Source organism: Lathyrus oleraceus, chromosome 7 (assembly GCF_024323335.1).
Source record: "Lathyrus oleraceus cultivar Zhongwan6 chromosome 7, CAAS_Psat_ZW6_1.0, whole genome shotgun sequence".
Classification (NCBI taxonomy): Eukaryota; Viridiplantae; Streptophyta; class Magnoliopsida; order Fabales; family Fabaceae; genus Lathyrus; species Lathyrus oleraceus.
In genome coordinates, this window is record NC_066585.1 from 266,782,045 (window position 1) to 266,805,340 (window position 23,296).

At 35.1% G+C, this 23,296-nt stretch overlaps 1 protein-coding gene and 1 long non-coding RNA gene across 2 annotated transcripts; both read left to right on the forward strand.

The window, feature by feature from the left end:
* Positions 1-17,330: 17,330 nt before the first annotated feature.
* Positions 17,331-22,519, forward strand: LOC127106575 (ubiquitin-NEDD8-like protein RUB2). The gene is made up of 3 exons (XM_051043857.1): positions 17,331-17,592; positions 18,338-18,597; positions 22,201-22,519. Exons 1-3 carry the CDS (start codon positions 17,500-17,502, stop codon positions 22,310-22,312), a joined length of 465 nt encoding a protein of 154 aa, XP_050899814.1. The 5' UTR covers positions 17,331-17,499; the 3' UTR covers positions 22,313-22,519.
* Positions 18,604-22,140, forward strand: LOC127106576 (uncharacterized). The gene is made up of 2 exons (XR_007795420.1): positions 18,604-19,941; positions 20,019-22,140. It is a non-coding gene; the product is annotated as an uncharacterized LOC127106576 (long non-coding RNA).
* Positions 22,520-23,296: the final 777 nt, after the last annotated feature.

The window sequence follows — 23,296 nt, forward strand, 5'->3', positions numbered from 1 at the left end:
TGATTCTTCATCCAGAGCATCTGAGTGGTGCATAATGATACTGAAATATATTCTGCTTCTGCAGTGGACAAAGCTATGGTTGATTGTCTTTTGCTGGCCCAGGATATCAGATTCTTTTCCAAGAGCTGACAATTCCTAGATGTACTTTTACGTTCCATTCAGTCCCCTGCATAATCTGCATCACAATAACTAGAAAGTCTATACTCTGATGTTTTCTCATACATCAGGACCATGTTAGGAGTTCCTTTCAGATATCTGAGTATTCTTTTAACAACTGTTAAATGAGATTCTCTAGGATCTGATTGAAATCTGGCACAGAGACATACACTAAACAGAATATCAGGACGTGTAGCAGTCAGATAGAGAAGAGAGCCTATCATACCACGATAGAGCTTCTGACTAACTTCTTCTTTTTCCAGAATGCAAGTTGGATGCATAGGTGTCTTAGCAGGTTTGCATTCCGCCATTTCGAATTTCTTCAGAATGTCTTTTATGTATTTACTTTGATGAACATAGGTGACTTATGAAGCTTGATTTATTTGAATTCCTAGAAAGACCTTTAGTTCTTGCATTAAGCTCATTTCAAATTCTGCCTGCATTAGCTCAGAGAATTCTTGACATACATAAGGGTTAGCTGAACCAAAAATAATGTCATCAACATATATCTGGCATATCATGAGGTCATTATTAATGTTTTTACAGAAGAGTGTAGAGTCAACTTTCCCTCTAATAAAGTCATGTTCCAGAAGAAAATTGCTTAGCCTTTCATACCAAGCTCTAGGAGCTTGTTTTAATCCGTATAAAGATTTCTTAAGTTTAAATACATGTTCTGGACAATTTGAATTTTCAAAACCTAGAGGTTGATTGACATATATTTCTTCTGATATATAACCATTAAGAAATGCGCTCTTGACATCCATTTGATATAGTTTGATAGAATGATTTACAGCGAATGAAACAAGTAAGCGAATAGATTCTAACCTGGCGACTGGGGCAAAGATTTTGTTGTAGTCAATGCCTTCTTGTTGACTGTACCCTTGTGCCACCAGTCGAGCTTTATTTCTGACAACTTCGCCTTTTTCATTTAGCTTGTTTCTGAACACCCATCTGGTTCCAATAATGTGAGTGCCTTTGGGCTTGGGAACAAGATCCCAGACGTCATTCTTTGAGAATTGATCTAGCTCTTCTTGCATGGCTAGAACCCAGTCATCATCTTGAAGTGTCTTATCATAGGAAGTAGGCTCAATTAGAGATACTAGTCCCAGAGGAATTTCTTCAGGTACCTTGAATGTTGACCTAGTTCGGATAGGTTCATCCTTGTTTCCCAGAATAAAATCTCCAGAGATGTTAGGGCGACTTTTTGATTTCTTTTGGATCGTTCGGGCTTTAGTTCCTTTTGAACTTTATATATTAGATACTTCTGGTGCTTTGATCTTATCGTCAGAACCTGCAAGAGTAATCTCCAGATCTGCAAGTTTCTCAACTAGCTTTGACTTTTCAGGGTCAAGCTTATCATCAAATCTGACATGAATTGATTCTTCCATAATTTTGGTTTCTGCGTTATATACTCTGTAGCCTTTAGAGCGTTCTGAGTATCCTAACATAATACCTTTCTGTGCTTTTGAATCAAACTTGTTCAGATGTTCTTTAGTATTCAGAATAAAGCAAGAGCATCCAAAAGGATAAAAATAAAAAATGTTGGGTTTTCTTCCTTTACACAGTTCATAGGGAGTCTTCTCCAGAATAGGTCTTATGGAGATTCTATTCTGAATATAACACACTGTATTGACTGCTTCAGCCCAAAAGTGCTTAGCCATATTTGTTTCATTTATCATGGTTCTGGACATCTCTTGGAGTGTCCTATTCTTCCTTTCTACAACTCCATTTTGTTGTGGAGTTCTAGGACAGAAGAAATCATGGGATATTTCATTAGAATCAAATAGTTCTTCAAAAAAATTATTTTCAAATTCTCCACCATGATCACTTCTGACTCTGATGATTTTAGAGTCAAATTCGTTTTGCACTTTGGAACAGAAGCTAGTGAATACAGAGTGAGACTCACTCTTGTGTTTTAAGAATCTTACCCATGTCCAACGACTAAAATCATCAACAATAACTAGTCCATATTTCTTCCCATTGACTGATGCTATTTTAACAGGACCAAACAAATCAATGTGAAGGAGTTCCAGAGGCTTAGAGGTAGAAACAATATTTTTCTTTTTAAAAGATGATTTTGAAAATTTTCCTTTCTGACATGCTTCACATAGAGAATCTGAAGAAAACTTCAGCTTAGGTAGACCTCTGACTAACTCGAGTTTATTTAGCTGAGATAGCTTTCTCATGCTAATGTGGCCCAAGCGTCTATGCCATACCCATTGCTCTTCATGAACAGACATTAAACATTTTACATTTTGTTCTTTTAAGTCTGAAAGATTTATTTTATAAATATTGTTTTCCTCTTGCTAGTGAATACGACTGTTCCATTGTTCTGATTAATTGCTTTACATGTTTTTTGATTGAAGATTACGTCATAGACGTTATCACTTAATTGACTTATTGATAACAGATTATGCATTAATCCTTATACATATAAAACATCAGATATAGAGGGAAGAGTACCATTACCAATAGTTCTGGAGCCTCTGATCCTTCCTTTCTGACTTCCTCAGAAACCTACGAAGCCACCATCTTTAAGTTCCAAGCTTTGGAACATATACTTTCTTCCCGTCATGTGTCGCGAGCATCCAGAGTCCAGGTACCATGACTGGTGTCTTAACTCTGCTGCATAAGATATCTGCAACATAAACAATCTTATCCTTTGGTACCCAGAATCTTTTGGGTCCTTTGTGATTAGTTTTCCCAGAGTTTCTTAACACTTTGGGTTTTCTGGCACTGTCAAAGTGTTGTGCTTGTGTATGTGTGTAGTGATAAGAAAACGAAGACTTAGGTTTGTCATTAGTTGAAGATTTATCTTCACTAGGATCACACCCAATTCCTCTTCTATTGTTCTGACTGACCCCATAAATCATGGATGCCATTCTGCTTCTCTCTATCCCATTCTTCAGAAATTTTTGAAAAGATTTTCCATATTCATAAATTAATGTGTTTGAAGTTTGTGGAGCTTGAGATAACGCTTCTTCAAGTTTTAAACATTGTTTATTTGTGGAATCTCTTTCTAATGTCAAAATTCAATTTTCATCTTTTAGATCTGAAACTGTTATCTCAAGTTTACCACATTCTTCGAGGGTTTCTTCAAGCACCTCTTTTACAGCTTTAAATTTTTGTTTAAGTTTCTGATATGAGTTTAGAGTTTCAGATAGGCATGATTCAAGGTCAGAGCGGGAAAGATCAGAAAATACCTCTTCGGATTCAGATTCTCCATCTGATGTATTCCTGGAGGTGGTAGCCATGAGTGCAACATTTGCATGTTCATCAGAGTCTGATTATGAGGAATCAGATCCACTATCATCCCAGGTAGCCATCAGTCCCTATTTGGTTCTGAAGGAACTTTTCTTGAAATTTTCTCTTCTAGAGCTTTCTTTCTTCAACTTGGGACATTCATTTTTATAATGACTTGTTTCCTTACATTCATAACAAGTTATATCTTTGTTAGATTTACCTTTTGAGTTTGATTCTGATCAATCTCCTTTGGGTCTTGGTTTTCTGAAGTTCTTATTCCTTTTTCTCCAGAGTTGTTTTACTCTTCTGGTTAAAAGGGATAATTCTTCTTCATCGTCAGAGTCTTCCCTTTCAAAGTCATCAATGTCTTCTTCTTCAGCCTGGAAGGCTTTGTTTCTATCAGATTTGCATCTTTCTTATCTGGACTTTAGTGCTACAGACTTGATCTTATTTTGAGGCTCATCTTCCTCCAGTTTTATCTCGTGACTTCTGAGTGAACTGATGAGTTCTTCAAGACTGATGTTGTTCAGATCCTTTGATAGTTTTAAGGCTGTGACCATAGGTCTCCATTTCTTTGGTAAGCTTCTGATGATCTTTTTGACATGATCTGCAGTTGTATATCCTTTATCTAGCACTTTGAGTCCTGCAATTAAAGTTTGGAATCTAGAAAACATTACCTCTACAGCTTCATCGTCCTCCATTTTGAAGGCTTCATATTTCTGGATTAGAGCCAGAGCCTTTGTTTCTTTGACTTGAGAATTTCCTTCGTGAGTCATCCTCAGGGAGTCAAGTATTTCTTTAGTTGTTTCCCTGTTGGTGATTTTTTCATACTCATTGTAGGAAATGGCATTGAGAAGTATCGTTCTGGCTTTGTGATGGTTCTTGAATTCACGCTTCTGATCATATGACATTTTGCTTCTAGGAATAGCAACTCCAGCATCTTTCATAGGTGGTGTGTAGCCAATTGTGACAATGTCCTAGAGATCAGCGTCGTAGCCCAGAAAGAAACTTTCAATTCTATCTTTCCAATAATCAAATTTCTCTCCATCAAAGACTGGAGGTTTAGCGTTGTAACTATCTCTTTCATTGGTGTTGGCCATAGTTTTTCTCACTCTAGATCTCTCTACATTGTTAAGTGTTTGATTAGAAAATCAATAACAGAATCGAAGCTCTGATACCAACTGAAGGTGAGAAAAACAAGAAAGGGGGGTTTGAATTATTTTGGAAATAAAAGCTTTTTCAAACAATAAGAACACACATAATTTTATACTGGTTCGCTTGAAAATCAAAGTTACTCCAGTCCACCCGGCCAAGGTGATTTCGCCTTCAAAAAGGACTTAATCCACTAATCTTGAAAGATTACACAACCAATCGTCTAAGAGAATAATCTCTTAGCCCACTCAAGTATACAGACTGTGCAGAGTCACTTGAGGAAAAATAATTCAAGCAAAACAAAGTTGTAATGTAAAGTGCTTCTAACAGTAAGCAAGTATTACAGAAAAGTATTAGAGCAAAAGTTCTTCACGCAAGAGCATCAGCTCGTGAAAATTGAGAGAGAATGAGAATGATGTTTTTGTGCGTCTTAGGTGTGTCTCTCTAGAGAAGTAATTTGTCCTTTATATAGTAGTTGAGAAGGACCGTTGAAATGATGACCGAATCTTGGTCAATGATGAGTATTTAATGTCATTACTTCTGTTGTTTCTTTCTATAACCATTTTGTCTGCCTCTTAAATTCTTTCTTAAAATATTTCCTTTCCATAGTGAGATTTCTTTCCGTTACGCTTTCTTGACTTGTGAATCTTCATCAGAGTCTTGATGTGCCAGAGTCAGTCTTCAGAGGATGATTACGTCTGACTTCATCAGAGCTTCTCATTGTTCTGGTCTTCTTAAGTATTAGAGTCTACAACCAATAGTCTGTTGGAGCTTCTGACTTTTTGCTGTCTTTCTTTGATCAGAATCAGAGCGTCTTGGACGTACTCCTTTCTTAGCGGCGTCTGATCATCTAATACTTTGTATCTGACATTCGTTTGCATATGACATATGGTCAAAATCCTCCATAAGTGTTCAGAGTCCTGCATGAATGTTCAGAGTCTTGCACACTTAGAAAAAATATTGTTAGGGTTCCATTTTTGGTTTCATCCTTTGTTATCATCAAAACCTTAGAAATTTATTGTAGAACCAGTTTTGTTCTTACAGAAACTTGTTGAGGAAGTCACACAAGATACTCAGATGAATTAGGGCTTCCAAGGCAAATAAGCTTCAAACTCTTGATGATTTCTTGATCAAAATGATATGTGAAGATCATGGGGATCCATATATGATGTCTAGAGTCAAGATGAACCATATCTTGATTAGTCTCCTTGCACTGAGGGTCTCAAACCCTAGATATGAGCTTGATGGAGCATTGGTGGACACATACATTACCTACAAAAGCACCAAAACTATACATTGACATATTTTTGGTATTTTGGTTAGTAAATAATGAGAAAAAATTATGATATAATCAAAAAAGTGCTTGGTGATCTCTCCCCATGCAAACCCAATAAATCAAAGGTCAACACTTGGTAAATACGATTCAAATTGAACAAAACAAGCCTTAAGTAATAAGGAATGATGAGACGGAGTTTCTTATACCCTTGTATAGAGAGACTTTGTGTACGGGGCGTAGGCCCTAGCTATTCAAAGCATTCACCCTTATTCATAGACTTTAGTGCAATACGAATCGAATAAACTACCAAGTCTTCTTCATACAAAGCAACATTAACACAAGGAGAAACAATGAAGATTCTTCCCCAACAAACTTGTCAGTTATGAGAAGTATCATGCGCCATGAGCCTTAAGTAATAAGGAATGATGAGACAGAGTTTCTCCTACCCTTGTCTAGAGTGACTTTGCATACGGGGCGTAGGCCCTAGCTGTTCAAAGCATTCACCCTTACTCATAAACTTTAGTGGGATTCTTATCAATCAACTGTCAACTCTCTTCATATTCTATAATCAATCAATCATCTTCTTTTGCCTAATCAATCATCTTGCTTTCAACCCTAGTGGGTTGAACTACGAAAGCTCTGATTTTCTCATTGCAAAATGAGAATACGTAAGCAGGAGGACCCAGATTCTTCACGAGCTACCTTATTTATTAACATTTCATTCTTCATTCAATCAATCAATACCATCTTTTTGAGATCAAATACAATTCTCCCTGGCCTCCTTGTACATCCTTTTAGGACGATATAACGGTAATCCACCTCATGAATCGAGATTTGTTTGGAACATCCCCAAACATTTAATTCATTCTTTTTGGATAAGATGCATGTTTACTCTTCGATTCAGAGTATATCCCCTTCATAGATCCAAGATACTATTCTTCTTTGATCTCGAACTGTTTGTTCCCCAGCCAGTGCTATATTGTTCCTTGTACACAATAATACATTCTTTTGGGCCCCACATATACCCTTTTAGGACGATATAGCGACAATCCATCTTGTGAATAAAGAGTTGTTTGGATCATGCCCAAACATTTAATTCACCTTGTTTTTGGCTATACCATATAGTGGCATCCCGGCTAGTCCACATATCGGTTAATGCCAATTTTACTCTTTGGTTCCAAGTTCACTTTCCATTTGTGGGTTCTCTTGATACCATTTTGTTGGTGCAAGCTATACTTTCCATCACTTTCAATCTCTTTTTATTCTCGTGGTTCCACGAACTACAATTGCTCTAATTTTCTCATTGCACGATGAGAATACGTATGCACAAGGACGCGAATCCTTGGCGAGCATACTCCTAATTATTCCTCCTTTCGCCTTAGGGCACCATTCATATCTTTCACGGTCGATTATCTACTTTCGATCATTAAATCGTTCACCCTAGTGACACACTATTTCTTTGAAATTAGATACAATTTCTTTGATAATTCCATATATACCATTTTAGGACGATATAACGGAAGTTCGCATTTGTACCTAGAGTTGTTTGGCTCGTACCCATACATTTAATTCCTTCTTTTTGGCTAAGACGTTGTTTCCCTCTATGGTACAAATCTTAGTTCTCCTATGGATTCCAATACACCTTACCTTCGGTTTTAAACTATACCTTTTCAGTCACTTGTTACCAAACTATTCATTTCTGTGACTTTGGTCACTTCATTTTGTTCATCTATATGATGCATTCATATTCTACCTTCATTCACTCCATGCGATATACCTTATTCTTTGAGCCAAATACAATATCCCTTTGAGCTTCATCCCGAGTCACCTTGTGAACCAAGAGTTTTTGGGATCGTCCCCAGACATTTAATTCACCTTGTTTTCAACTATACCATATAGTGGCAGCCCTGCTAGTCCACATACCGGTTAATGCCAGTTTTACTCTTGGATTCATATTTCACCCCTTATTGGAGTTAAAACAACATTATCCTTTAGTTTAAACCATGTTGTTATCACACTTCTTTTCATCTCCCGTCATTAGTTCTTTGAACTACGGAGCTCTGAATTCCTTATTGCACTATAAGGATACTAGGCATGAGGACCAAATCAGCACCGATCACTTTATCTATTCTTTTCCTTTTCCTCCATTCTTTTACGAGTAACCTTCAGATATAACACCCATTTGAGCGAGAACAATAAAAATGGTTCCCATGGAGTACCATAGATGTTTGGGGTGTTAATACCTTCCCCTTGCATAACTGACTTCCTTACCCAACATATCTCTTTCCCCTGGGTTTTATCGATGTTTTCCCTTTCCTTCGGGAATAAATAAAGTTCGATGGCGACTCTGTTGTATGTTTGAGCATGCAATGCATTCAAATATATTTCTTCTAGCTTTAGCTGGCGACTCTGTTGGGGACTGTGCTTCTTGGAGCATTTCCTAGTCGCTAAAAGGATTCGAGCCTAGCTTTGATTTGCTTCTCCGTTTGTGTGGGTGTTTAACTTCATGTTTTACTCGCATAATTTATTGCATTCTTTATCTCTTTAAATATTGTTTATTATGGATATTATCTGTTATACTCCATGTTGGGTTGAGATAAATTTCATGAGAGAGAAGCTTTATACCCAAGCTTGAGTACAGACACATGATAACAACGTGACTAGAGCCGTGTTTGACCTCCGTGGAGTTATTCCGTGGTCATGGTTGACACGAGACATTGCACCTAGAGTAGATCCTTTTGAGAGCATCATTATCCGATGAGTCATTCGTCTAAGGCAATGGTATCTTAAAATGGGCCATCGACTATATGAACCTTTTAGGTTGCCTTTGAAAACTAGAACCTACCTGTGAGGGGGATATTGTTTTTTTCTACAGGAAACCATAGACTCTACATGCCTTTATTCTCATGGACGTCAGACCTTTGATCCTTCATCGGGAAGTATACATGGATTATCCGAAATATCTTTATGTTGATGACTTACTTTATTGTATATCATTATTGCATTGTTGTATATATGCTGGAGTTTTGACCCTGAGTTATTATGTCATAAATGCTTTGAATATATGGATGTTGCATAATTATTTGCATTTCATCTCTAACATGTGCATTCATACATTTGCATCTCATGCCTATCAACTAGAAAAAGCTTACCTTATCCTTTCTTCAGCCAGAAAAATGACGACTCTTCGACACCGATACTTCACGAGAGCTAACAAATCGAGAATCATGGCAGATATGGAACAAGAGAATGCTACCTATAAGGAAACCTTTACTCAGTTTCAAGGTAGAATGGACACCTTCCAAGGTAACATGAACACCATAACAGAGTACCTTCAAGATCAGAAGGCTACTACCTCTACCTTTACTGTCAATCCTGCTATTGTTATAGTTATTGATGTCGTTGTTGTTGCTACTTCTGTTGATACTGTCATGGACCCTGTGATTCAACCCGTGGTAAGCCAGCCAACCTGTCATCCGGGTCCTATCAGGCATGTTATTGCTTATCCCTGGGGTTTGCCTCCAAATTTTACTCCCCAAGCTACTAATGGGAATGCTTTTGTGCCACATCAATCGTTCGTTGTACATCCTGCCAATGATAACTCTGTTGCCCGTCCTTGTGGCATGACCACTCACTCTTCTCAAATGGTTAATGTTGACAACCGTCAGATCAATCCAGAACAGGATCTTCAAACTTCTGCACCAGTTATTGTTGAAACTCCCAATGATAATGAAGATGAGTACAAAGGTCATAACCTTCACTTCCGTCTTCCTCCTCGAGCTACTCAAGCTACTGTTCAGAACTTGAATCAAGGTGTTCAAACACCTCTTCCTTATCCTGAGGCGTCTTCTGCTGTTGCACCTCCATTTGTGTATCCTGGGGCACCCTATGCTACATATCAGAGTCAATATGGTCAGAATGTTGGTTAGATGGTGAATCCGAGATTGATGTATCCTCAAGGGTATCCCCAGTTTGCTTCTCCTCCAGTCATTGCTCAGGCAGCTCCTCAGGGTGTTCAATTTCTCAATCATCAAGTGAATCCTTAGACTGTTAATCAGATTGTTGTTGGCTCAGATCATAATAGATAAATAGACTAATGATTACTAGATGAAAGAATCAGAGCCATTGAAGGATTCTCTGCTTATGGTATGGATGCTAAGGACTTCTGCTTAGTTCCTAATGTGGTGCTTCCCCCTAAGTTCAAAGCGCCAAACCTACCAAAATACAAGGGTTTAAGTTGTCCAAGAAGTCATGTCATCATGTATTGTAGGAAGATGGCATCCTACATTGATAATGATGAGCTTCTCATTCATTGCTTTCAAGACAACTTATCTGGGGCATCCTTATATTGGTATATGAGTTTAGAATGCAGTAAAATCAGATCTTGGAAGGACTTGTCTGAAGCCTTTCTCAAGCAATACAAATACAACCTGGACATGGCTCCCACCAGGTTACAACTGCAAAATCAAGCATGCAAGCGCAATGAGACATTCAAAGAATACACTCAAAGATGGCGTGAGATGGCTTCTAAAGTTAAATCTGCATTGACAGATGCTGAGTTGGTCGATATTTTCATGAGCACACTCCAAGGCCTGTACTATGGGAAGATGGTTGGTAGCTCGTCGTCCAACTTTGCCGACATAGTAACCATTGTAGAACGCATTGATAATAATCTGAGAACAGGGAAGATTGCTAGTATTGACAGCTAGACAGTGGCCAAGAAATCTCAGGGTTTTGCGAAGAAGAAGGAGGTCGAGGCAAGGGTTGCGATAGCAAATGTCTACCCTCAAGTTCAAGCACTTATGGCCCCTATGCCATACTACCCTTATCCGTACATTATCGTCGCTGAGTATCAACAACCTGCATACCGACCTCAATATCAGCAGCCTCCACAGGCTCTAGTCCCTCAGAATCAGCAAAATAGCAGAAACCAGAGTCAAGGTCAATGCAAACGGTTTGGTAGAAAGTGTCCTCAATATAACCAGATCCCTGTATCATACACTTAGTTACTACCGTATCTTGTCCAGCAATGGGCAATTGCGCCAAAGGAGATTCCGCCTGCAACTTCTCCATACAATCATAAGCATAATCCCAATATGCCTTACGCATTCCATGCCGGATACATAGGGCATTCTACAGAGGAATGTTTGGTCCTCAAGGCCAGGGTACAACAGTGTACAGGTGAGATGAAAGGAGAATTCATTCACGCTTACGAGTCGGTATTGCTTACTATGAAATTATGAGTGCGAACACTTTAGCCCCGAGAGCCCGGGTGAGTGTGTGAAATAAGCTGACAAGTGAAGTAGTACTTCGATGTGGAAGTGTGGCGGAACAAATAAATGTGGAAAGCAGGGGACCCTGAAAGAAGAAGAATTAGCAAGTTGTGAAAGATCTTAGCAGTATTATGGTAAAAAGTTTAATCTTCAACTATTTTTTTTGGGGGGGGGGGGGTGACATAAGGTGCAAATTTTGTCTTGAAAATTGCTTGAGGACAAGCAATGAGATAAATTTTGGATTGTGATCAGTTACCATTTATGCTATATATTCTGTCACTTATTCAGCAAAAATCCAAGTAAGTTGTATTACTTTGTTCTTAGTTAGTGGTATGTTGAGTTAATTTCTTTCACCAATAGTTAATTTTATTGTTTCGTCATTTTTAAGTGTCATTTCTATTTTCGCATTTTACGCTTTGGTTGTGTACCTTTTCTGCATTTCAGGTTCAAGAAGGTAGCCAAGTACGATCAGATGAAGAAACCAAGGAGAAGCGCAAAGAATCAGAAAAATGTTCCCATGTTCCAGTAGGCCTGCTACGACCAGCTGTAGCACCAGCTACAGGCCGTAGCAGGAAGTCCTAAAGCAAATAAAACAACCCATCCGAATAGAGGCTTACTACGGGCACCCTTAGCACCTGCTATGGGTCGTAGTGGAAGGTCTGGCACAGAAGCCTAGATTCCACAGAAGACAGTGGCCTGCTACGGCCACCCGTAGCACCGGCTACGGGCCGTAGCAAACATGCGTGAAAAAAAAATCCAATTTTGTCTTTTCTTTTGTTATTCTTAAGTGAATGGTATTTTGGTCAATTGAAAATTAGATGCAATGGACTTTTATGGCTCTGTTTAAGGAGAGAGAAGACTTTTCTATTAAAATGGGAGTTTTCAGACAAGAAAAGACAAACTTTTTGGGAAGCAAGAATTGACACGATTCAAAATTAGAGAAATCAAGGTTTTGGGAGAAACAAGACTTTCATGAGCCAAAGCAATTGAAGATCAAATTTCATCTGAATACTTGTAATGTCCCCATTTTATATTTTGATTTTCTTGAATACTATGAGTAGCTAAATCCCCAAATGCTAAGGGGTGTCCCTTATTTGAATCTATAATGACTTTGAGTTTATATTTACAATAACAATATTATTTTTCATAATTAATTTACTCTTGTGACGTGCTTAATGCTTTTTCTTTTGGAACAATTGAGATTGTTATATGATTATCAAATAGGTTGGACCGTCTTTGATAATCCTTTCATGAGATTATTCTACAGTAGATATTACATAGGACTAGGGATACCTTGTAGGAACCAAAGTGTTCTCGATATAATAATGCTTAATTTCACCGGTTAATTTCTATGGACATAGAGATTAGGGTTGAATGATTAAATGTTTTCTCACCAAGGCATTGAGAGAAAACACCCTTGAGAATTGATATTACTTAATTGATATTTGTTGTTGCAATAGTGACTCGGAGTTGTTATAGGGAGAAATCACACACATTCCCTATCATATTACTCTATCTTTAAAACCCTTTCTCAACACTATTTATTTTATTTGCAATTATTTTTATATATTTGACTCAAAAATCCCCAACATTAGTTTTTGTTTAATTGAACAACAATTAGAACTAAATATTTACGAGCAATCCTTGAGATAGACATTCGGGAAACTGTTCTCATTATTACTACAAAGGCAAATACACTTGCTATTTTTTCGATCATCTACATATTCAATAAAAAGAAAGAAATGACTTCAAAGAAAATGAAGAGAGTTTTGACTTAGTTTTTATGAATGATTGATGATGATATTTATGAATAAGAATGGTCTTATTTATAGGCTCTAAAAAGGGTAGTTTAGGAATTATGCAAAAAGTGTGAGTGTCTTCTAGAAACTTATTTAATTAAATAGTGAATAATGATGTAATATATGCATGGAATAATGATGTAATAAATGAGAGAGATTTTGGATCTTCTAGAAGCATTGATTTTTGTTTTATGATGCATGGAAATGATTAATAAAATTTAAATGAATATTTTGATGATAAATCAAATAATCATGAATTTATTCTCTTTTTCTTTTTAAAATGCATATTAAAAAAATGCAAATTTAGTCAATTTCTTCGACATGTAAAATATTGACTTTATTTGATGATAAAAATGCATATGGATAAAAATGCAACACTTGACAAATGAACATGTATCAGATGAATTTAAAATGCATGGACAAAATTGGGGTATGACAGAAATCAACATGCAGAATGAAAAGCTAAGCAAACAGATCGCAAACCAAATAATAGTGTAAAAATGACCTCCCCTAAAAATAACAATCACCTTTACGTTTGTGATTCAGAAGATAAACCCAACGAGAAAATTCCTATGAGAACAATCAAAATCAAATAGTGAATTTGAAAAAAGTTAATCAGGAAGATTTGAAGAACAAAGAAGACAATACTAAGTATAAAAACAAAATACCTTCCCTAAAATGCAGTTGCATTCCTTTTAACAATGGATAGATAAAAATCAACTAGGATGTTAGTTTAATGAATGATCGAGTTTAGGGTTTTGGGGCCATTTTTATAAACGAATAGGGTGAAACCTTAAAGACTATCTCTTGTTGTATGGACGAGGATAACGATCCAATGACTGCCGAATCTATGGTGATAGAAAATGGTTATAGAAAGGACAATAACATGTGGTTTTCATAATATTGAATTTGATACATACAACAAAGTGATTATGCAAATTATGAATGAGGAAGATAGCAAAATGCCCATAAACAATGTTGGTAGGGCATGCAAAACAATGAAAATTTTGAATAAGAAGTTCAACATGATTAAATTCTCTCACATCAAAAGAGGGAATAATGAAACTACATATGAATTAGCAATAAGTTAGGCTATAATTCGAGAGCATTTAACTTGTCACCCCCCAACTTGAACCTGACACCCCCATAGTTTCATAATTCCAAAACTGTCTCTGAAAAAAAATTCAAAAAAAAATTTCGTACGAAATTTCTGGTAGGCATATCAGAATTTTCGATACACAGTAAACTTCCGGTATACCGGAATTTCTGAAATTTACGTGAACTGAAAAATATTATCGAGAATTTTAAATATTCCATTTTATACCAGAAATTTCAACTAAAATAAAATTTCCGATAATTCATATTCAATAAATCTTTTTTTAGCACTATCAGAAATTTTGAAATTTTTGGTAGTTTACCAGAAATTTTGAAATTTTCGATAGTGTAAATTTTATTTTTTTTAAATTCCGGTATACTTCATATTTTTTTCCGGAAAATTCAAAAATTTCCAGTACATACCGTAAATTTTTGATAAAAAGAAATAAATTTTAGCAACTCCAGTTTTTACAAAAAAAGTATAATGGTAAAAGTGCTCTAAGAGTATGTTTGGTAAGACCAAAAAAAGAGCTTTTAGCTTTTAGCTTTTCAGGTCACATTAATGAAAAAACTCTATTTAGTAATTATCTTTTAGCTTTTAGCTTTTAACTTTTTTTTCAAAAGCTATTTGAAGTAGCTTTTAGCTTGTGATTTTTTTTTCCATTTATACCCTTATCATTTTAACAAAAACCTATTCTTACCCTTTAATGTACTATCAGAAATTTCTGGTACGAAATTCCAAAACGGTCTCTGAAAAAAAATTCAAAAAAAAATTTTGTACGAAATTTCTGGTAGGCATATCAGAATTTTCGATACACTAAACTTTCGGTATACCGGAATTTCTGAAATTTACGTGAACTTGAAAATATTATCGAGAATTTTAAATATTCCATTTTATATCAGAAATTTCAACTAAAATAAAATTTCCGATAATTCATATTCAATAATTTTTTTTTAACACTATCAAATTTTTTGAATTTTTCGGTAGTTTACCAGAAATTTTGAAATTTTCGATAGTGTAAATTTTTTTTTTTGAAAAATTTGGATTTTTTTTTAAAATTCCGGTATACTTCATATTTTTTTCCGGAAATTTCGAAAATTTCCAATACATATCGTAAATTTCTGATAAAAAGAAATAAAATTTAAAAACTCCAATTTTTTAAAAAAAAGTATAATGGTAAAAGTGCTCTAAGAGCATGTTTGGTAAGACTAAAAAAAGAGCTTTTAACTTTTAGCTTTTCAGGTCACATTAATGAAAAAGCTCTATTTAGTAATTATCTTTTAGCTTTTAGCTTTTAACTTTTTTTTCAAAAGCTATTTGAAGGATCTTTTAGCTTGTGATTTTTTTTCTCCATTTATACCCTTATTATTTTAACAAAAACCTATTCTTACCCTTTAATGTACTATCTTTTATATATATTCGCGTTGATTTACAAGATGAAATATGATATAATGTTTAATGTCTTTAAGTAGTATCTAAATTATATAATGAATTTTGTAATAGTGTTGATAATTCTCAAGTTAATGAACCGTCATACGAGAATAAATGAGATTAAGCAAAACGAAACAATTTAGGATATCATTGCAGTTTTATTATAGGATATTAAATAATAAACTTGTCTTTATTACTAGTATTATTTTGGATTAATCTACCTGAATTCAAAATTACAATGTTATTAATTTGTGTATCTCGTTAAATTTTATTGTAAAATTTGTATACAAATTTAACTTATTTTCATGTTATCTTTAATTTTTCATATATATTAAAACTGTTTTCATGTATTTATTAATACATTTAGTTTTATTGAATAAAAATTAATTTAATAATATAATATAATAAGATAATGAACCATCAATTTTTAATTAAGAATATCCTTTTATGTCATTTTGTATCTATAAGCTAATGTAACAACTAATTAACCAAACATTCAAATTAACTTATCAGCTATGAGTCATCAACTATAAGTTATAAGCCATCAGCTATCAGTCATCAACTACCAACTATCACATATCAACTAGTCTTATCAAATAAAGCCTAAATGAAGGGGTGCCAGATACAAGTGAGGGGATGACAAGTTAAATGATCCTATTTCGAGTAGCGAGGTTTGATTATTTCGTAAGGGTCGAAGGGCCATCTTGTATTTGTTTTGAGTCTTCATTAATGAAATCAATTTTGAGAATTTCTTAAAGCACCTTAGATCTATCTACAACACCATGTGAATTTCCACAAATGTCCCCCGTTTCCGGAGATGCATCTCTAGACGCATCTCTTGCACACTCAAGTAAGACCATTCTGAGAGGCGTCCTATATGTTGGATAATTTTTATTCCGGAGATACATCTCCAAAATATTTTAAGAAATACCTTAATTATTTAACAGTTCAGTAGATATTCCGGAGATGCATCTTTGAAACAAGATAATGATATGATGCGGTTCTAGAGATATATCTTCGAAATTAATATGGCAGTTAATGAGTGATCCATATTGATATTTGTCTTCTATAAATTTAGGTGCTATTGTGTTATATTTCACACAAATTAAAAATGTCTCAAATGTCACAAATAAACATCCAGTGGTATGTCACAAATGTATCTTTCTCCGGCTCTACACCTGAGCGAACGTTTAAGCTCATTGATTTCACCTCCCTCGAAGATATCAAAGACGAAATCAACTATCTCCTACCTTACGGAGACAAACGAAGGATTGTGAAACTCAAGTATCGTTCACCGTCGATTGACAACAAAAAGAAGATTGAGTTCAACAAATTTGGGCTCAAGACGCAAGTGGATGTTAGGGCTATGTGAAATACATATTTCCGTTTCGAAACAAAAGTTTCGCTCGAGTTGGAAGCGACACTACAAAGATCGGTAAAAAAAATTATGAAAATATGCAGAAGTCCATCGGAATATTGAAATATAATATTGTAGTTTATGTTGAAATCATCATTGTAATGCTTATTTTATGTTATGAATGTCAATTTCATTTTGATTTTTTTTATTGTGATACTTGTGTGTCTCTCCGGAGATATAACTACAGAATCATTTCGAAAATATATTTTCGAAATAAAATAAACAAAAAAAGGACGTAGCTCAGAATAATCTTTATTAAATGTGAGTTGATATGCGTATGAAGATGCATCTTCATAATCAAAAAGCATTTGTGAAAATTCACATGATATATTAAAAATATCTAGGATGCCATAAGAAATTCTCATTAATTTTTTAATTAAAAAAAATAATTTTAATAATTTTAAGATTAAATTGATGAAAAAAAGAATAATTTATAGAATAAACTTGTTTATTCTATATTAACGATTACGCACGACACAAATGGAAAAAGAGTACTCGAACGGAATCCCGCTACAGGCTAGTTGCTTCAAATACCCTCACACACCGTGTCCTCGTCACTCAAACTAAACACACACAGTCTCTCTCTCTTTTCACCTCTCGCGTCCCTCTTTCTCTCGGGCTCTCACTGCGTCAAAAACCACGAGAAGAGGAACAACATGCAGATCTTCGTCAAGACTTTAACCGGAAAAACCATCACTCTCGAGGTTGAGAGCAGCGACACCATCGACAACGTCAAGGCCAAGATCCAGGTTATCCTTTTTCTTACAAAATCGTATTATCTAGTTAGGGTTTATCGTGATTGCTGATCTTAGTTCTTTTGCTTTGCTTATTTATTGATTAATCGATATATTTTAAGGGTTCTATCCAATTCCGTGTCTGCTAGGTTTCAAAATTGAAATTATTTGTGCAGGTTCAAAAGGAATAGGGTTTGTGTTAACTTAATTTAAAGACTAACATATGTTTTATTTTTATGAAAAATATCTTGGGAATGAAAAGGGATTACAATTGTGTGAAATGATCAATACTAGTTTTGGTATTATGATGGATTTGATTTTGTGCATAGCATCGGGTTTCTGTTACAGCTGCTGGCCACTACGCCCTGACTGAATTTTAACAGGTTTATGAATGCTCAAACTTCTGACTGGGCATGTTAAACTATGCTTGAAACTGCAACTTTTTCAGAGTATTTCAATATGCTTAGCTCTTTACCTAAAACAGCCATCAGATGAATTTTTCTGAAATAAATCTCATTAAATTGTATGTATTGAATAGCAGATCTTAGATGCTTAGCTTCAGATTTAGCTTAGGCACAGATTATCTGCAACTGTGATTAGGTTTTCGGCAATGAATTTCTAATATTTGCTGGCTGGAATATGGTATAGTGAAGATGAAAAGAAACAGAGTTTGCATGTCACAGTATAAGTGGTAATGTCACTATCATTTGTACACGACATCATTCATTCTAACTGCTGTAATTGAAATATGTGGTTGTAGGACAAGGAAGGTATCCCTCCTGACCAGCAGAGGTTGATTTTTGCTGGTAAGCAGCTGGAAGATGGTCGCACTCTTGCTGATTACAACATTCAAAAGGAATCGACGCTTCACTTGGTCCTGAGGCTCAGGGGAGGTACCATGATTAAAGTGAAAACTTTAACTGGTAAAGAAATTGAAATTGACATTGAGCCAACTGATACAATTGACCGTATCAAGGAACGTGTAGAAGAAAAGGAGGGAATTCCACCTGTGCAGCAGAGGTTCTCTCTCTCTCATTTTATTTTGGCTTAACTAATTCTTTGCCAAATGTTATAACTCTTAAACTAAAACACCTCACTTGCAAAACTCGTGTTTCTGATAATTTATGATGATATATTTGAATATTCTGTCAGTATTATTTTGGAAAATAAGTATAGGGAAAATCCAAGCAGTTATGTCATTGGTTCAGTTTTCTCAGCTCACTTTTAAAAGCTTACTCACTTAAGGCTTTGCTTGAGGATCACGTGGTCTGGTAAACTTGGTTTACCCGTAATCTTGTAGTTGTAAAATGATAGAATTTGTATAGCTTTTCTAGAAAATAATTGTATATCACTTAGTTTTTATTTGCCTATCCTCTGTATAATTGATTGTTGGACACTTCATTTAGGATTCTAGATAGGCATAAAATCTAAAGAATGTTTGGAGTGCTAAATATTCATGTATTAACTCATGCACCATTTGAATAGCTGAATTATTGGTAATATGATAGGTCTGTTAGTTAGGAGATTTATTTATTTAATTAGGCGATAGTTAGAAGAAAGATGTGTTGCCTAAGGTAACAAGAGGGGTTTGAGATGGAGAGTCATTTGGTGAGAATTTGATCTCTCAAATTTCCAGGGTTTTACATACTTTGTGTATATTTTTACACTCAATCTAAACTAGTTTCTAGGTTTAGAAAAAGCCTGTCTCTCACTGATCTGATCAAAGAATAGCACATAGGTAGTATTTATGCAGATTTGGCTGAACAATTCGGCTACAAGTATGTAAACAAGATACACAAATATCCTAAAAACCACTAGAGAATAAAAAAATAGAAACATATAGATAAACTTTTTTATAAAAACTTGAATTGATTTGATTCATATTTATTTTTTCCAAACTAGTTCCTATGATTCTGGGCAAAATGCTCAACCAAATTTGATAACCCCTCTAGATGGTCTATAGAATATAGATATTTGTTATGCCTAACTTGATGTTCAATTAGAATAAATGGCACACACATAACTCCAACTATTGTAATGATCAATCTAGATTAGTAGCTAGCTAGAGATAAAACGACTCCAATTGTATTTAATTTTGCAACTGGAGCGGTAGGTTTCAAAATAATCAATCCCGTAAGTTTTTGTGAATTCTTTATCTTTCAATAGAGCTGTCCAAATATATACTTAATTGTTAATACTCATTTGCATTCCACTGTATTTTTTCCTTTTGGCAGCTCCATCATTTACCACACCTGTTTTTGTGTTGTTTTTGAAGAGCTTTAATCTTTTCTAGGACAGCTTCGTTCCACTCTGGAACTTCTAGGGCATCTTGTATATATTTTGGAATATACATGACAATTTGAGGTGAACTCACAAATAATTTCATGACACAATTTGATAGGGGATATTAGGCTGATGGTCTGACTCTTTTTTGAACTCAGTGGTTTTGGAGTTTTAAACAGGCCCAGAAGCAACAACAACCAAGCCTAATGAGAACTCAGTGGTGTTGAACCCAGTAGTTTTAGATTCTACAATGTGCCAAAGAAAGCAACATAAATCCGCTCCAATATGATTCTTTTCTGGTTCAAGTAGCTCAAAATTCAGATCAAAAGGGCGAAAACCATAATTTATGATCATGAGAACTTTTAGTATACTCATTTTCTCCATCAACTATGGAAAGAAGTACTCCATCAGCCATTTTTTAAGAGTATTTTCTTCCAAAATAGAGTTGTTAAATGGAGACCTTGGCAGAATGGTGTGGCGGCTTTTTCGACAACCGTTGTAGGCTATTGGTGAAGGGATGCCCACCACGAGGGCACCATAGACCGCAATTACATGTTTATATGAGAAACTTTTTGCCTTCTTCCACCCGTCGTCGACTACATTGTTCCCGATAAGCACTCTCTCTTTTGAATACGGAGGAGAAATGAACCAAATAACCAACTGACATTCCTAACACATAATTCTAGTATCCAGTATTTCAAGTGGAATCATAGGTGAAATTCACTTTCCTAACACAATTCTAGTATCCAGTATTTCAAGTGGTATCATAGGTGAAATTCACTGTACTCTTTTCCTACAAACTTCACACAACATATTATCTAGTATCTAGTATTTCACAAACATCAGTACACCTTCAATAACAACTAAGCCTTATCTTCTATGGATTAATTTCCGTCATAATGTTGTATTTAATATCATGTTTCTATCTAATTTATTAATTTCGAGATCTTTCTTAATAGGTTTTTTTATAGTTTTTTTAGGTCTTCTTCTATCTCTAGTTGTGTGGCCTCTTTCAATCTGATCTATTCTCCTAAAAACATAATCTACAGGTATTTTCGCTAGATGTTCAAACTATCTAAGTCTATTTTCTACTATCCTTTTTATTATAGGTGCTACCCCAACACTCTAATATTGTTATTTCTAATCTTATTCTGATTTGTCTTACCACACATCCAACACAACATTCTCATCTCTGCTACACTTATTTTATTCTCATGTTATTCTTAACTGCCCAACATTTTGTCCCATACATCATCACAAGTCTTACCGTTGTTTGATAAAATATTTTCTTCGGCTTGAGCGATACTGTTGTGTCACATAAAATTCTCGAGGGCCTCATTCATTTCAGCCACCCAACTTGTATTTGATGATTTATGTCCTCTTCTATTTTTCCATCATTTTGTATTACGGACCCAAGATATTTAAACCACGTGACTTTTTGGATGATATGGTCTCTACTTTTCAACTTTAGATTAAAACACTTCTCCTTTTGCTGAATTTACATTCCATATATTTTGTCTTACTTTTATTTATAGGCGAAAACTATGCATTTCTAAAAATCCTCTCCAAGTCTCCAACGTCATTTAAATCCTCATTTGACTCTCTAAGTAGGATTATATCATCTGCAAAAAGCATACTCGCGGTATTAGCTCTTTGATGTATTCTGTTAGTATATCCAAAATTAAAGTAAAAAAGTGGGGTTTATGGTTGAACCTTGATGCACCTTTATATAACAATTATTTGGTGCTTGATAGATTCCAGATAAAAGAGCAATTGATGGTTTGAAGTTTGAATCTCATATAAGTTGTTTTGTTCTTAGCAATTAAATTATTCTCCTTGACTACAAGGTGGATGTTGGTTGGGTGGGGAAGTATTGATAGGTCCGATAAGAGATTTATTTAGCTAGTTAGAATGAGATAGTAAGAAGAGGGCGTTGAGAGGGAGTCATTTGGGGCTTATTACTTATTAGAACTGTGACTAGGGAGAGTCTTGTATCTCTGGAATGCCAGGGATCTACTTAACTTTCTGTAAGTTTGTACACTCAATCTGTACCAGTTTCTGTCATAGTAGTGCGTACTTTTCTTTGTCAGTGATATTTTTTATACAAGTATCATTGAGTTGAATTGCATATTTATTGGTAGATCGTTTGAGCAATGCATAATTGTTTGATATTCAAGAACAATACTGAATTTTGATTCTGACGCTTTAATCTGATGTGGAATCTAGTTTGCAGTCTTAGAAATACTTTTAAATTTCTTCATTAAGCACTGTAAATGAAATTTCCCCCCCTTAATTCTACTGAAAACATTAGAGTCTTACACCTGTTACCACTTGCTGCAGGCTCATATATGCTGGTAAGCAGCTTGCTGATGACAAAACAGCTAAAGAGTACAACATTGAGGGTGGTTCTGTACTTCACTTGGTGCTTGCATTGAGGGGTGGTACTTATTAAGGTAGAATGCACACCCGGATTCAAGAAATTAACTTGTTCAGGCTTGGTTATTTTCTAGTTCTTGGTAAATGTTTGAATTGCTTCTGAACCTAAAGACATGAAAGGAAGCTCTATACTGTCCGTCTCTGAGGACACGGTTGTTCTTTTATCTGCTTGGCTTTTGTAATTTTGGGGATTTTATTGGTGGTCGGTGGTACCTCTTGGTTATATGCTTTTAAACCCAAAAATTGGCAACTTAATGAAAACTCTAAACAAATAATTTATAACCACAAGCACAATGGTGAGAGTTTTACTCTGATCATGTGTGTAGAGAGGTGAAAGTTTGATTAGATTTTAAAGCCAATAGCACAGTGATGGTGGCATGGCTGGACTGGATAACTGGTCTAGATAAGATCTAAACGTAATTGTCAGACAGCCCAAATATGATTTCTAAATAGTGGTCGGGGCCATTTTGATATAGAAATTTCAATCTACAACTAAGGATCAGTCCTCTATTAAGTTACATATTAAATGAATTTTATCTCTATGAACCGATAAAATAGTATTACAGCAATGTTAATTAGACCTCACAGTTTATATGTGTTATAATATTATCTTCAAACTCCTACTTAAGTATTTTAAATGGTATGATTCTACAATATCTATGAATACTGACTTTAAATATATTAAAAGTAACATAGTTGTGGAAATTGCACTTGGAAAGATAAAATATTTAACTTGCAATTTTTCTTGCGTATTATGTATTTAGGATAAGCATGAGACATTGCAGAAGTATGTGGAAGGATATGTATGTGTTTGTTGTTGACTCGGAGTACATTTCATTATGCGTAATTGGCATGGTCTAAAGTTGAATCTAGGGTGAGATTGAGATTTCCGAAATAATAATGTTTTACCAATTCGTGGATTGCAAGAGGAAATGAACGTGGTTGCCTCTTGCAAGAGTTTGAGATCAAATTATGAACTTAGTTTGAATTTATTATGATT